Source organism: Amphimedon queenslandica, unplaced genomic scaffold, assembly GCF_000090795.2.
Source record: "Amphimedon queenslandica unplaced genomic scaffold, v1.1 AMPQUscaffold_13501, whole genome shotgun sequence".
Classification (NCBI taxonomy): Eukaryota; Metazoa; Porifera; class Demospongiae; order Haplosclerida; family Niphatidae; genus Amphimedon; species Amphimedon queenslandica.
The window spans coordinates 201,278-215,019 of NW_003546263.1; the positions used below are offsets into that span (position 1 = coordinate 201,278).

General features: G+C 37.9%; 5 protein-coding genes across 5 annotated transcripts in view; 3 read left to right on the forward strand and 2 right to left on the reverse strand.

The window, feature by feature from the left end:
• LOC109580180 (krev interaction trapped protein 1-like) overlaps positions 1-78 on the forward strand; it is a 1,764-nt gene extending 1,686 nt beyond the window's left edge. Inside the window, exon 6 of the mRNA XM_019993071.1 lies at positions 72-78. Within this exon, the coding sequence (XP_019848630.1) occupies positions 72-78 (7 nt within the window). The remainder of the gene's footprint in view (positions 1-71) is intronic.
• Positions 44-2,545, forward strand: LOC105316707 (FERM domain-containing protein 8-like). Its single transcript, XM_019993120.1, has 14 exons — positions 44-126; positions 174-267; positions 318-431; positions 520-732; positions 795-896; positions 956-1,031; positions 1,084-1,232; positions 1,280-1,318; positions 1,363-1,440; positions 1,488-1,658; positions 1,705-1,809; positions 1,860-1,943; positions 2,176-2,292; positions 2,370-2,545. Exons 1-14 carry the CDS (start codon positions 107-109, stop codon positions 2,451-2,453), a joined length of 1,446 nt encoding a protein of 481 aa, XP_019848679.1. The 5' UTR covers positions 44-106; the 3' UTR covers positions 2,454-2,545.
• Positions 2,417-4,487, reverse strand: LOC100640865 (3-hydroxybutyrate dehydrogenase type 2-like). The gene is made up of 10 exons (XM_003384042.3): positions 4,362-4,487; positions 4,223-4,304; positions 4,007-4,124; positions 3,792-3,900; positions 3,504-3,681; positions 3,382-3,446; positions 3,241-3,333; positions 2,859-3,188; positions 2,735-2,807; positions 2,417-2,679 (listed from the first exon to the last, which is right to left on the reverse strand). The coding sequence occupies exons 1-8, from the start codon at positions 4,443-4,445 to the stop codon at positions 3,135-3,137; spliced, it is 783 nt and encodes a 260-aa protein (XP_003384090.1). The 5' UTR covers positions 4,446-4,487; the 3' UTR covers positions 2,417-2,679; positions 2,735-2,807; positions 2,859-3,134.
• Positions 4,488-4,577: 90 nt separating this feature from the next.
• Positions 4,578-8,757, forward strand: LOC105316708 (calmodulin-regulated spectrin-associated protein 2-like). Its single transcript, XM_019993117.1, has 10 exons — positions 4,578-4,608; positions 4,655-4,759; positions 4,805-5,047; positions 5,103-5,188; positions 5,298-5,593; positions 5,694-7,406; positions 7,996-8,147; positions 8,208-8,306; positions 8,356-8,420; positions 8,522-8,757. The coding sequence occupies exons 1-10, from the start codon at positions 4,603-4,605 to the stop codon at positions 8,646-8,648; spliced, it is 2,892 nt and encodes a 963-aa protein (XP_019848676.1). The 5' UTR covers positions 4,578-4,602; the 3' UTR covers positions 8,649-8,757.
• On the reverse strand, positions 8,717-13,700 carry LOC100640987 (probable alpha-glucosidase Os06g0675700). Its single transcript, XM_019993118.1, has 24 exons — positions 13,541-13,700; positions 13,378-13,451; positions 13,242-13,325; positions 13,079-13,112; positions 12,812-12,923; positions 12,645-12,746; positions 12,563-12,597; positions 12,354-12,512; positions 12,032-12,157; positions 11,893-11,983; positions 11,754-11,844; positions 11,663-11,707; positions 11,528-11,618; positions 11,390-11,472; positions 11,245-11,343; positions 10,910-11,189; positions 10,739-10,855; positions 10,191-10,298; positions 10,009-10,103; positions 9,684-9,927; positions 9,463-9,581; positions 9,223-9,383; positions 9,100-9,160; positions 8,717-9,043 (listed from the first exon to the last, which is right to left on the reverse strand). Exons 1-24 carry the CDS (start codon positions 13,635-13,637, stop codon positions 8,858-8,860), a joined length of 2,694 nt encoding a protein of 897 aa, XP_019848677.1. The 5' UTR covers positions 13,638-13,700; the 3' UTR covers positions 8,717-8,857.
• Positions 13,701-13,742: the final 42 nt, after the last annotated feature.

Here is a 13,742-nt window from a genome sequence, read left to right on the forward strand (position 1 = left end):
CTTGCTGGTAATGATAATAATAATAATAATAATCACATTGATTACTCTATTATGTGTGAGTAGGTATGGAGAACTTAATGTGGTGTCTTGCCTCATTGAGGAATGCATGTCTAACATTGGAGTACTGTAAGGGAATGCATTACGTCAATAAAACTTTTCTTTTTGATGTTTAGAAATGACACCAAGTCTACTCCACTTCATGTTGCAGCAGGTAATGGACACAGGTATGTTGTAGAGTACCTTTTGGGCTGCCCTGGAATCAATCTGGTAAGAGAAAACAAGAAAGAAAGGAAGACTTATGGTAATGATCCTTATAGGATGCAGTTGATGTGGAGGGTAGGACACCACTGTTAGTTTGCTTGGAGAACAAAAGCAACGAATGGAGGACCACTGCTCATTTACTCAGTAGTAGTACGCAGAGCAAAGAAAATGTAAGCCATTGAGCTAAAGAGATTCAAGCTAGAGAAGACATGACATAATTGTAATTAATGCATGCCTCGTTTGTTTCTACTCCTCTAGGTTGATTCTCCTCATATTTACAAGAGAAGGTCCACAATTCAAATTGAGCTTGAAGAAATACCAGAATTGATAGAGTCAATTCAATTTAAGTCAGGAGTGCAAGGAGAAGTAATACTAGAAGAGGTTCAGGAGGAATTGGATGAGCATCTTGATGCACGAGGAAGTCTTGCAAACATTGCTGATGATGATGATGATACCTCTCAACTCAAAAAGGTAAATAATTAGCAACTCCATTGTTCACTTGCTTCTTATTTTATACACACATGAATGTGTAGTCTATGACAATACGAAAGGTAGACATCAGTTTTATGAACGGTCATCATCAAGTGGCCAACTTTTACAAGGGTAAAGCAACTACTGCAGCTGTTGCTCTCCAGGTATAAGCTACTCCAATTCTCCAACTATTATCTACTTGCATGTTGTTTCACTGACACAGGATACATGTAGACTCATACATTTGGACTATTCGTACCAATATGTTTTCGCTCTTTGGATAGTCTCAAAAAGCTTTGGTACGACATTTCCTGTTTCTGGCTATGCATTATCAATCTCTTTATATTATAGCTCTCCAGTTAGGAGATATTGATAAGCCATTGAAGCTTATAGAATCATGGTCGACTCTAATGAGCAGGTTCTGCAAAGATGATACTAATGAAACGCCTCACCTTTACTTGAGGAGAAACGTCTTTCTTGCAGTTACCAATGAAAGAAGTGTAAGGACAAAAAAGGGAAATACTTCTATTAATAATTTCATTTACAGATTTCTGATGGAGTTGCATTGCAGTATCTTTATTTTGATGTAAGTCCACGTCTTCTTATACATTGATTAGATTCTTTTTAAAGGCATTAAACCATGTCCTAAGTGGCTATTATCCAACAACTGAAGAAGAGGCCTTGCAATTAGCTACCATTACAATGAAGGTTATATAACAGTTGTATGCCATGCTCTTTACTCTCTCTGCTCATAGTTAGAGTATGGTGACTTTAATCCTGACATTCACAATACAAAGTTTATGAAGGACAGGCTAACTACGCTCCTACCTGCTCAACACACCAAAGGCAAGAAACGTCAGCAACTTGAAAGGAAACTCCTAGCAAAATACAAGTTTGACAAGCAGAGGGAGAGCGGAAAGTTGATGGTGAGCAGGCAAATAATTAAATTAATCTTTTTTTATTCCTTTTCAGTTGTACAACAGCTATCTTGAGATATGCCACAAATGGCCATATTACGGATCAAGTTTTTACGAAGGGACTGTGAGCATTAAAGTTTATCATGCCACATCTGAGACAGTAGGATGCTTCACAATGTATTGACCATTTTCAATGCTTGTCTTCTATAGCATCAGACCAAGTCAGTACGCAAGGTCAAGACAAGGCTTGGGATTAACGCCCTTGGATTCCATTTTATAAACAAAGAAAGCAACGTAAGCCATAGCATGCTCAATTAAGCATATGGAAATTACATTTTCTAATGCATATTGATGCCCTTAAGTTATGTCACGTACTGATAGAAGTTTTTTTGGAGTTACAGTCATATAGAAAGTATCTCCTTATATTTTATGATACCCTGTTTTGTGGCCATTATGCGATGCAGCTAAGCTTCTATGTAATGATTGTTTGATTAACCTGGATCCCTTTACTAATGCTGTTAAACAGGTACCAATGAGTAGCTATGCACTGGATACCATGAAGTGGGACCTTGCCGGCAATAAACAAGAATTTATACTCGAGTCACTGGACAAGTCGTTGCAAATAACAGTACAATCGAAACAGGTAGGGATTATAATTATAGTAAAGTCATGTATGCTATAGCAGTGACAATAGCTATTAATGTATCTTCCTCCAAGCAGGCCTCATTGCTTTACAGTATGGCAACACAAATGAAAAATGAACTGGACACTGTAAAAATAACACTGGACAGGTCACAGTATTAAAAAAAGAGAGAACCAAAGACAAGAAAAGAGCTACTACAAATTAATTATTCCTTTTGTATAGTAAAAACTGTTTGTAACGTTTTAACGTCAAATGATATCGTCCCTTTGCTGTTTTTGGTCCAATTTCAGTGACAATCACTCTCCCTCTTTTTATTACTTCTTCATTTGATGACCCCTCTTCAAAGGACACACATACATCAACTTCAATAATGTCACCTTCCTTTACCTGTGTATAGTAATAGCATGAATATGGTCACACCTGTTAAATGAGACTGACATACCTCTTGGCTTTTCTTTTTGATCGGACTTCCATTTAAATATATGCTATCACCAAATGCTAATTCCCACAGTTTTCTGATATCAACATTGATAAGTGTCATTTTTCATTAATATACACGTACCCACCTTCTTGATATTGCCAGCCCTGCAGCAGCAACTGCGTCTACTCTTAAAGATTTTGTGGTTGCGTTGATTTCCTTCCCTTCAGAAGATGTTTGTCTAATGATTTCACCGTTTACAGTAGAGGATAGTCTTCTCATTAAGAGAGAGTGACATCTTAAAGCCAGTCTTAAGGGCACCATTTTGTCCCACGTGATGTCACGTGGGTAAATATTAATCAGTCACGTGACAATTAGCAGTATTATAAAATTCAATTAATTATAATATTATAAACAAAAATGTTTACAAGCTCCAACCACCATCAATTTTGAATTCAGTGCCAGTAATAAAGGCAGTCTGTGAATAGAAACAATTCTTATTAATTTATTTCACCAACTTAGAAACTGACCTCTTCACTGGCAAGATAGACAACCATTGCAGCAACTTCTTTAGCAGTTGCTAACCGTCCCATCTTCTGCCTTTTAGTAAACTCTTCCCTGCCCTATGGGATACATTTGTTACATAACTTCTCTCTCTATTCTTCTCCTACTTTCTCTGCATCTCCACCTCCTAATGTAACAAACCTCTCACGCAAAGAAGGAGTATCGACAGTACCTAAGCATTTTTTAAAACGCTATAATTCAATGCAAAAATATATTTTATAATCCTTACCAGGACAAATACAATTGCATCTTATCCCTTTCTCCACATAATCGGTTGCAATTGATTTAGAGAGACCAATGACAGCTGCTTTGGTGGCTCCATAGGCACAACGAAACTGAGCACCTTTCATACTGCTAGCGACAGAGGCCATGTTTATTATGCTACCCTTGACCTTTGATTTCAACCACTAGAGAGAAAGAGGTACTATAGGTGTTGAGAAGGATTAATAAACTGGCTTATATAAATAAGCCAGTTTATTAATGCTATTATCTGAGTATTATCCTGCATGTAGCTTACATAGTCAATAGTGTACTTGCTCAAGAGGAACATGCTCTTGACGTTAATGGTGAATGATCTATCCCAGTCTGTCGTTGTAGTCGTTACAACAGTTCCATGATGAACAAATCTAAACATTAAAAGTAAATATCCTAATCTCAATGCATCGGATGAGATCTATGATTAACATGGACCATCAACAAAATTCTTTAAAATGATAATTAATATTGTCTCACCCAGCACAGTTGAATAGCACGCTGATATTCTTTGTGGCATCAGATTGAGTAGTGTATTTATTAATGACGGACTTGACTTCATCCTCATCAGTGACATCTAGATGATCTATCTGTATATCTAGTAAGTAAGTTAGAAAATTTAACGGATTGTTATGATAAAGACTATAAATGTTTGATTTCCTAGCCCTGAATTTTATTATTATACTAAAGACTTGCCTGGGAATTCTTTCTGTAGCTCTTTGAGGAGTTCAACGTTCAGGTCAGTTGCAATCACATGTGCCCCTTCATTCCTGCAAGCCTGGGGAAGACAAACCAATGACTCAATCTTTTGTTTGATGAGATTATTAGTACTCACCATTGCAGAGGCCCTTCCAATCCCTTGAGCAGCTCCTGTGATGAGTACAGATTTGCCAATCAATCTCTTACCACTGGCAGCCATTATCTCTTTTCTATTCCTCCCCCTTTAGGCTTGCACTCTGCATGTGTGCAGTGCTGCATGCAGTAGCTCGAAGAGGGAGTGGCTCGTTTCCATAACAACAATTTTAGTAGGTGTGGCTATAATTAGATCTAGCAACTTGGCGGTAAATTTGGAAGTTATGGAGGTATTTCTTTTCTCTTTTAACCATGTCTCTATTTTCATTTGTTTAGTATAAACTAAGAGTGTCATTATCATGGGTCTCTGGTGTTCTCAGAGGCTCTTTACCTGACAACAAGTGGAGCCCATTGATTGATGAAGCACTTGACAAGAACAAAGTAAAGAAGAGTGTGTGTTTATTTATAAATTAAATCTCCTCATAGATCACAGATCCACTATTGACTTCTTTAACATCGCCTCTTATGTATCATGACCTCTACAATCACATATTATTGATGTCTTCATCGTCTCAAAAGAAAAGAGGAGGAGGGGAAGTACCTACCGACGAGTCCTTCTGGTCAATTATAAGGTCTCTTGCTCATCAAGGCATTTATCTTGAGTACCCTGGGAGTGAGGGTTCCTGCATTAGTCACTCTGTGCTGGCGTCAACTGTACCTTTTAATCAAGTTAGGGAATATTTTGTTAATTAAGATTATTTTCCTCTGCCTCTCTCTCGACCAGTCACTGCACTGTGTGTTATTGGAAGGTTTTATGTTATTTTATTCATTGAAGCTAGCGCCTATTAGCCAGATTGTAAAAGCAGTAAGGTACATGTACATAATGCACACACACACACACACACACACACACACACACACACACACATCATGTAGTTATATACATTTAGTCTAGACACAAGTCTCCTCTTTGAAACAGGTTAATATCTGGTCTGACGGCATCCAAAGAACTGCCAACATCTCTTGAAGAAGGACTACTCCTGTGGCTGAACAAGACAAGCAGGACTTTACAGAGAGTCCTAGAGCAGGAGCAAGAGCAGTTAATACTAATGGAGTCCGATCCTAACAAGAGGAGGCTAGCTCGACTGAGATCACTGAGAGAGAAGAGATCTAAAGGATTCCCTAAAGTAACAGATTTTGGTGATAGTTTGACTGATGGCCAGTGTATTGGAGCTGTTTTATTGTATCACCACAGAGACAAGTTATCTTATTCTGGTAAGAGACATCATTGCATTGGAAATGTACATGTACATATACATGTAATATATGCTTCACTTTAATTGTTATTTTGCATGATATTAATTTATTTTTCCAGATTTTATATTTGGTCAGAAGCTGTCAAGGAATGATTCACTTGCCAATTTGACGAAAATTAAATCTTTCTGTGATTCTCATTTTCCTCCCCCGGCTCTCCACATAACGCCCATGCAATGGCTGGACCACACCCCTGATGGAAACTTAAAGGCAAACGTCATAGCGTTTGTCTCTTTTCTTTTCGACGCTCTCAGTTCAATGCAATTCAAGAAAGGGATACACGTGGTGACACCCTCAACTGCTAGAGGCATGATAGCAACCCCTACCTTTACTAGCACACCTTTGAGGAAGCACAGAGAGCAAGAGAGACTAGAGAACAAAGCAAGGACACTCTATCATCCTATAATGGACATTTCCTCCATCAGTTCTTCTAGCCTTCCTTCACAGTGCACTGGTTGCAAGAGAACTGAGTGTATCTGTAAGAGACTCCCTCCGATTGATAGTGGGTCCTCTGCTGTAGAGCTGAGCTTATCTTCCACTTTTACTCTGCCTGAGAGGAGAAAGGAAGGAACGATGAAGCTTCCTGGAGCTGTGAGGAATGCTTCCTCTCTTTCTCAGAATAACCTCCTGTCTTCTTTTAGTCCAAGTGTTTTCTCTCCTCTCTCTAATTCTCATCTCTCTACTGACGAGGGATTACTCAAGGCCTCACCAAAGAAGAAGACTCTCATCACTCCATCACTTGAGAACCTGGGTATTACTCTATCAAAACCCAACAGACAGACTCAAGTCAGGGATAGCAAGATCCCTCTAGCTCCTACTGATGCTGAAAGTATTTCCTCTGGGAACACAAAGGACTTGAAGACATCAAGTGACCAGGTTGATGGAATCCTTAGAGACGAAGACACTACCATTCAAGAAGACCAAGACAGTGACACTATTACTCAATCTCATGGAGAAGAACTGTCTGATAGGAGTGATAGTAAGAAGAATACAAGCAATGAAACAGTGATAATTCAAGGTCCTGCTAGAATGGATGTACCTCAATCACCTATAATAGATACTGATGAGTTACCAATTCCTCCTACTGGTCCTCAGATACATGTATCACCTCAAGAAGAAGCGATAGCCATGTCTCCTATTTCTACTCCACAATTGCAAGCTACAGAGGAGAATGACTCTCCTGTTTCTTATCCTACTCCCATTCCTCCTCCATCCTCTCCCATTCTTCCCGTCTCCTCTCCTCCTTTCTCATTTGCTCCATCATCACTCCCATCCTCCGTCTCTTCCCTTCATGATAGTTCAGTCAATAGGGAAATGAGTCAAAAGGAAGACAAGGAGAGAGTCCAACCGGTTTGTCGTTATATTATTGCTCACATTCGATTTGACGACTTCAACAATATAAAGGACTGGACTCTGAAGCCTAAGCTCCAGCACCAAGTGGCACTCATCAAAGAACAAATGAAGAGAGATGAGCTAATGAAGAGAGATGAGGTAGAGAGAAGAAGAGTGGAGAGCTCACCCATCAAAGATAAAGAAGAAACTGAAGTTGTTGCAAAGACGCAGCAACTTAGCAGGACTGGCTCTGGTAGCAGTCTAACAGAGGAGAGGCAGAGGAAAGAGGATGAAGAAGAGGAGAAGAGAAAGCGCAAAGAGAAAGTTGTTAAGGCTAGACTGGCAGAGAGAGACAGAAAGAGAAAAAATTCCGTAAAAGAGAGAAGGATGGTTGAGCAAAATATTGAGCCTAAAGAAGAATCTACAAGACCGAATACAAGAGGTTGGTCAAATGCTTGGGGTACAGTATAGTTAGGGGAGCTGTGGCTACATTCTTGTACCACTAATTAAATTCAAAGGGAGGGAGAATTTCAGCAAATGCTTCTGCTCCCTAAAAGAAGCCCTGCATATGTAAGCATGGTATATTTTGTGAAAATGACTAGGAGAGAATTCTTCATTTTTTGTATTTTTTTTCTGATACATATACATCTTCTTATGTTGATTAGAAAGTTTGAGCTGATTCCGTTTGAAATTGGATTTTTTACAAATTTTTAAAGTTACTCAAAAATCAGATCAAAGTCCCTGTACTATAGTACAGGGTCGTTGGCCAAATTTTACCAAAAATGACTAAGAGAGAATTTTTCATTTTTGTATTTTTTTCTGATACATATACATCTTTTTATGTTGTTTAGAAAGTTTGAGGTGATTCCGATCAAATTTGGATTTTTTACGAATTTTTAAAGTTCCCAAAAAATCAGGCCAAAGACCAAAGTTAGATCTATAGCCTTTGACCTTTGGCCAAATTTTGTTATTTCATCAAAAATGGCTAGGAAAGAATTCTTCATTATTTTTAAAATTTATCTCTTTTTTAGAATCTTGTGAATGTTGCTCGTCTGCAATTTCTTCATCAGTAGCTATTTTAAAGCCTCACTTAAGAAGCAATGCAAGACTCATTAAGAATGCATTGTGTCACATATGCCTTGCTGGTGATGCTAATATCATATCAAAGAAGAAAGCTTTAAATGTAAGGGGAAAAAAAAGAATAAAAGAATAATCTAATACGTCACTTTGCTTTCTCTGCTAGGAAGTTGAGTCCTCAAATGCTGGTCATTTTATGATTCTTTTTCGTGATAGTTTAAGTCTTACCTTTAAGGGTCTTTATGGGTACTCTCCTAAGCATCAGGTAAGTTAATGGCTCTTAAGTACTGTGGAACATTTTGTCCACTTTATAGTATGAGAGGCTCTTTGGAATTGGTCCAAAAATTATAAAGGAGTCTATGCTGGAGCAACTATTCAAGTGAGTTTTTTTTAGAAGAATAGAAAAGTTGGTCATTAAGCATATTGCATCAGATTGATGCCATTTGTAATTTTACTGTTATTAAATAAAGATTACTGTAGGTATAACTCTGGTACAAAGTCGTTCCAGTCTGTTCCTTCACACACTTTTTCCCTCTCTGTCGATGCATTCACCATTCAAGAACACTTCTGGAATGCTAGGAAAAAAGTGCCTCTTTTGCCTCGTTAAATTATAGTAACCACATGCTAGTCATGAGAGTAAATTAAATTGTGTACGATTACGTGTGACTGTACAAGTATAATATATCAAAATTTAGACAATCATAATAAAACTATAATAATAATTATATATGAATAATAAAAATCAGCAATAATAATAACAACAATGACAATACTACAGTTATAATAAACACAGCTAGCACAATCAATTGCAGTTCTCTACATCCACTTTATAGTGAAGTCTTTGCTCATGTCAGCATTGAGACTTGTTATTTTCAAGCTTTTGTTTGAGTCATCATACGTGAAACTGCTAACTGCTTGACCATTGAGCATCACAGAGTTTGGTTTAGTGCCCACTCCTAATATATTAACAGCATCCAGTGAAGATAGGCTACCTGAATATCCCTAGGAACAAAAGAGAATAGATGTATAATTATTAGCGGTTTATTTATTACACTTACAGGCCCAGAAACTGTTGCTTTTAGTTCTTTTCCATCCACAGAATAATCGACAAAAAGATAACTACAGTAAAAAAGAGTAATTTTTTGTCGATATTTTAAATTCAAATACACTTAATTTATCACCTTTTCATGTCCAGCGAGTTTCCATCATCACAGAAGAGATCGCCAGTGGCAGATCCGCTGCTGTCCAGAGCAACAAGGAGAGAGAATGGAGTCTTCCTTGAGGCTGCTGTTGTCATTGCTGGCTGATGCATGGGAATGATCGAGCCACCTCTTATGTGTATCTGATCAGAAAAGAAAAAAATAAGTTAATATTGACTAGAAGAGGGAGAGAGATAGAGAGAATATAGGAGCAATGCTTACTGGTATGTCATCACCCACTGAGAGTGATTTAGACATTTTCCCTTCATCAGTCACCACTTGCCAGCTGTACCAATCATACCAGACTCCACTGGGGATGTATATTTGAATTGTAGAAGCACCTGCAGTTGATATAAAAGGGAATAATTCTAGTTTGTGTAAATTTTGAGGGAAAAGGCTAACAAAATTCCACTCAGGAATTAGCAGCATAATTTTCTCATTACCTTGTTTTAATATAGGACTAATGAGCAAGGAACCACCGACCATAAACTGTTTATCAATTTCATACGTGTTACTGTCATCAGAGAAATCAAAGAACAGCGGTCTGAGGACAACAGCAGCTGGGTCTTTAGGATCAGGATCCCTGTGAGCCTTATAAAACAACGTGTAGTAGTAAGGAAGTATACTGTAGCGAATGCCAAGAGCAACACGACTTTTGTTAGCAACTGAAGACCATCGATAAGGCTCCTATAAAGGAGATGATATACTGAGTCAAACGATTATGTCACTCTTTAATACTTGAATTTATTCTATACCCTATAGACTCACTTGTGGATCATCTCCAATTGCATTGTGATTACGAGAGAAAGGATAGAATGCTCCTAACTGCATCCACCTACCGCACAATTCCTCGTTAGTGCTGCCTATAAATTCAAGAATAAATTGATTAAAATTAATTTATGATACAATCGATAATTGAGGCCAACCCTTAAGGCTATTTATAAACTGACCTGCGAATCCACAGATATCAGCTCCTATTAGTGGAATCCCAAACATCTGGAAGTTGAGTACATCAGGGATGCTTGTGTAGATGTTCTCCCAATCGGCATGATTGTCACCTGAATATGATATTAACATTACAATATTAATGGTGGTTTCTACAAAGCATACTAAGTGAGCTATGTATAAAGCATGCTTCATGAGCTGACAATTAATGGTCCTAGCTTGAAAAATTGAAGTCAGAATTGGCTCAAACTTTTTACATAGCATAAGGACATCAATATGCATTTAAAAATGTAATAAAAATTGGTGGTGATTTTGGAGCCATTTTTTGAAAAAAACCATGGGCTATAGTACAGGGATTTTTTCAGAATTTTGACGTTTTATTAAAATGGCCATAACTTGAAAAATTGAAGTCGGAATCACCTCAAACTTTCTACACAGCGTAAGGACATCAATATGTATCAGAAAATGTAATAAAAATTGGGGATAATATTGTAGTCATTTTTTGGTTAAAACCCTGTGGAAAACCCTATGATGAGTGAATGCAATATTGTACCTGTCCAATGTCCAGCATGAGATCCAGAACCTGGGAATGTGGACCTGCTTATAACGAGACTCCGAGCTTTCCTTATGTCTTCCAGTGCTAAGTTAGTAGCTATTGACTCGGTTAAACCTAACAATTATTGATCAAAAATAATTGAAATATCCTGATGCCCTCATTGCTCACCAAACAAATTGTGAGTATTATACTCCAGTACTCCTCCATAATGAACTGCATCTGTTGAAATGGTCTTTACATTGAGCGCTACCCTATTCCCTTGATTGTCAATCTGATATGGAGGTGAGTTAGGATCAAAGCCATTGTATGGGATAGTGGGTTTTGGAGCTTGCTGTATTGTTGCTGAGTCATCTTCAGATGAGCACTCTCCATTGCAAAAGTTACTAATTTCATTCATATCTATCCACAAGCCATCAACTGGGAAGTAATTGGTACGAAAGCTTTGAATCTGAGGATTATACATAATATTAGAAAAGAGGAAATGATTAAATTTGAAGCGTTACATTATTTTCCCAATACTGGTTAGCTTTTGGATGAAAGAAGTCAGGGAAGGTAGTAATCCCTGGCCATACTTTACCAGTCAATGGCTTTCCTTTGCTATCCTATAGACATTCGTAAGGCCACAATAAAAATGGCAGAGCACCTTACCTTTATGAAGACATCCATTTGTATGCCTTTATCATAAGGGTCGTATCCCTGCTGTGCTTTAATACCAGGATCAATTATATGGACTGTACAATAGAGAATATGATTAAAATGATTGTAGAATGTATGGTATCGTCAAACCGTATTGCTGCCCGTTTTGATGCAAACTGTCCACAAATGGTTTCATTTTATCAAGTGCATAGTTGTCAGGGTCAAGAGTGAAATCTTTATACTGAAAGAGAAATATGTTAACTTGTCATTATTAATGTCCATTACTTGATCCATGTAGTCAATATCACTCCACATAGTGTCAAGGGGAATCTATTAACAGCATAAAAGTATAATTAATATTATCATTTAGATTTACCTGACTGCTCTTATATCCAGCAACTACAGCCTCCAGTTCCTCAACATTTTTATATCCGTACCGACACTGATGAAACCCTAAAGCCCAGTACCTACACAAATACGATTAGGCCCCATTGTGAGCAATATCCAGGACTAACGGTGGCATGTGAGGTCGGCCAATGACCTCTTGGTATTGCTGAATGACAGCCTCAGGCTTTGGACCAAGGAAGAAATAAAAGTCAAGAACGCCTGTGTGATTATAATGTCATGAGTTCATGCAGTATGCAATGGCCTTACCTCCAATGACATTGTATGTAAGTGAATCATCTGCCAATACAACATCCATACCATTGCTATTCCTTAAGTATACTCCATGGGCATTGCCTGGTGGCCTCAGGTCAAGGTAAAATGGATGCGAACCATCTTTTGTAAAAGAAATAAAGTGAACACAAAATGATCACTGACATGATCAGTAAGTATTATATGTCAAAAACATGGCTGCAATTATATATTTATTGTTCTAATCTTATCTTAAAAGTACTAGAGTATTTTGTCAACAGATCCCACTCACGGTTTCCCTTATCATGCACAAGTTGTGTACTGTTACTACTGTACTTACAGAGGTTGAGCAGTTCAGGTGTAGCGGTGTCAAAGTTCCAGAGAGTGTAAGTTCTCGGCTGAAGCTTCAGATAAGGAGTCACATGCTCACCAATACCGTATACATTGCTGCTAGCAGGAAGCTTTGTACTTAATGTCAGATACTGATCAAAAAACTGCACTGTATAAAAAACAAGTCAAATAAAAAAGAGATAAGGTTGGCTTGCTTACAGTTTGAGGCATCAAAGAGTACATCACCTCCATCTCTGAAATATTAGGATAAGTACTCATTCAGTGTGTTACTAGTTCTCACCTCATTATTGAAAATGAGAAATCGCTTCCTTTATCTGGATACTTGTATGTGTAGAGAGTTGATGATGGAGAAGTTGAAGGATCTGATGGAGCAGGGGAGAAACTAAAATATTTCAAAGAAAAAAGATGTGATGACTTTGAAAGCATAGCAGGCTTGACTGCATATACCTTGTTGGTATCTCCCATCTCTTATTGTTAGGGTCATATATCTTGATGTGAAGTCTGCTCTCAGTCTGTTCTGATATCTCCACCACTAATGGATTAACAGGTGTCCCATATGCTAAACAGGAAAGAGAACAAAACACATCTCCAACATCATAGTCTCCTGCCCAGGCCCTTATATGCACATCACTGCTCTTAATGCAAGCTGTACTATTATTCCAACAAGACAGCAGAGCTGCTGAGTTAGTTTGTTTGCTATTTCACATGACTTACTTGGAGAATCTGAAGCATTTGTCTTGAGTGTAATCTGAAATTTAAAAAAATTAAACGAGGCTTTATTTACACCTCAAGATGTATATACACAAGCAGGTATAAAAATTTACAAGCAAAAATTATCGTAGGCAAATGCAAATATGAAAACGAAGTAAGAGCTCACTTTTACTCCAAGGGCAGTCTTCTCAATGTCATCAACTGTGTAGTGAGGTATGGGCCCTGTCTTGTGAAAACACCAGGGGACATTCTTAAAATGATTATTCGTTAATTATTACACTCCCCTTTCTCTCATTCCTTACGTTGGGGTTTGGATCTACAGGGACCCAGCAACAGTTTTTAGCTTCGCATTGCGTTTGATTGATACCCACGTATCCTGTAAAATAGATCATGAATAGATTATACATGAGTGTGAACTGTTATCAATGTTGGTCTATCAGCTGTTTGTACAGTACAAACTCTTACCACAGTCAAGTTTCTGTAATGAGCTCTGGCAATCATCAGACAGACCCCAAACCTGTGGTGAGAGGCAAAGTACCACGGCTACTACAAAAATCATCATCTTCAAGACTCAAGAGATATGAAAGATGAATACGCAGCAGTTCACCTTGTGGGATGTGCTTCCTGCAATAGATCTAATTGAATTCACAGTCTAGTCTATAGATAG

Coding starts and splice junctions, on each gene's coding strand:
- LOC100640987 (XM_019993118.1), bottom strand. CDS start 13,637: ATGATGATTTTTGTAGTAGCCGTGGTACTTTGCCTCTCACCACAGGTT. Junction 13,113..13,241: donor AGACTGCCCTTGGAGTAAAA/GTGAGCTCTTAC, acceptor TTTAAATTTCAG/ATTACACTCAAGACAAATGC. Junction 11,845..11,892: donor GGCCGACCTCACATGCCACC/GTTAGTCCTGGA, acceptor GTATTTGTGTAG/GTACTGGGCTTTAGGGTTTC.
- LOC100640865 (XM_003384042.3), bottom strand. CDS start 4,445: ATGGCTGCCAGTGGTAAGAGATTGATTGGCAAATCTGTACTCATCACA. Junction 3,901..4,006: donor GTGCTATTCAACTGTGCTGG/GTGAGACAATAT, acceptor TTTAATGTTTAG/ATTTGTTCATCATGGAACTG. Junction 3,334..3,381: donor GAGGTGGAGATGCAGAGAAA/GTAGGAGAAGAA, acceptor TGTATCCCATAG/GGCAGGGAAGAGTTTACTAA.
- LOC105316708 (XM_019993117.1), top strand. Junction 5,189..5,297: donor CAGATTGTAAAAGCAGTAAG/GTACATGTACAT, acceptor TCTTTGAAACAG/GTTAATATCTGGTCTGACGG. Junction 8,148..8,207: donor CAAAGAAGAAAGCTTTAAAT/GTAAGGGGAAAA, acceptor TTTCTCTGCTAG/GAAGTTGAGTCCTCAAATGC.
- LOC105316707 (XM_019993120.1), top strand. CDS start 107: ATGTCTAACATTGGAGTACT. Junction 1,032..1,083: donor GATAGTCTCAAAAAGCTTTG/GTACGACATTTC, acceptor TTTATATTATAG/CTCTCCAGTTAGGAGATATT. Junction 1,233..1,279: donor CAGTTACCAATGAAAGAAGT/GTAAGGACAAAA, acceptor TTTCATTTACAG/ATTTCTGATGGAGTTGCATT.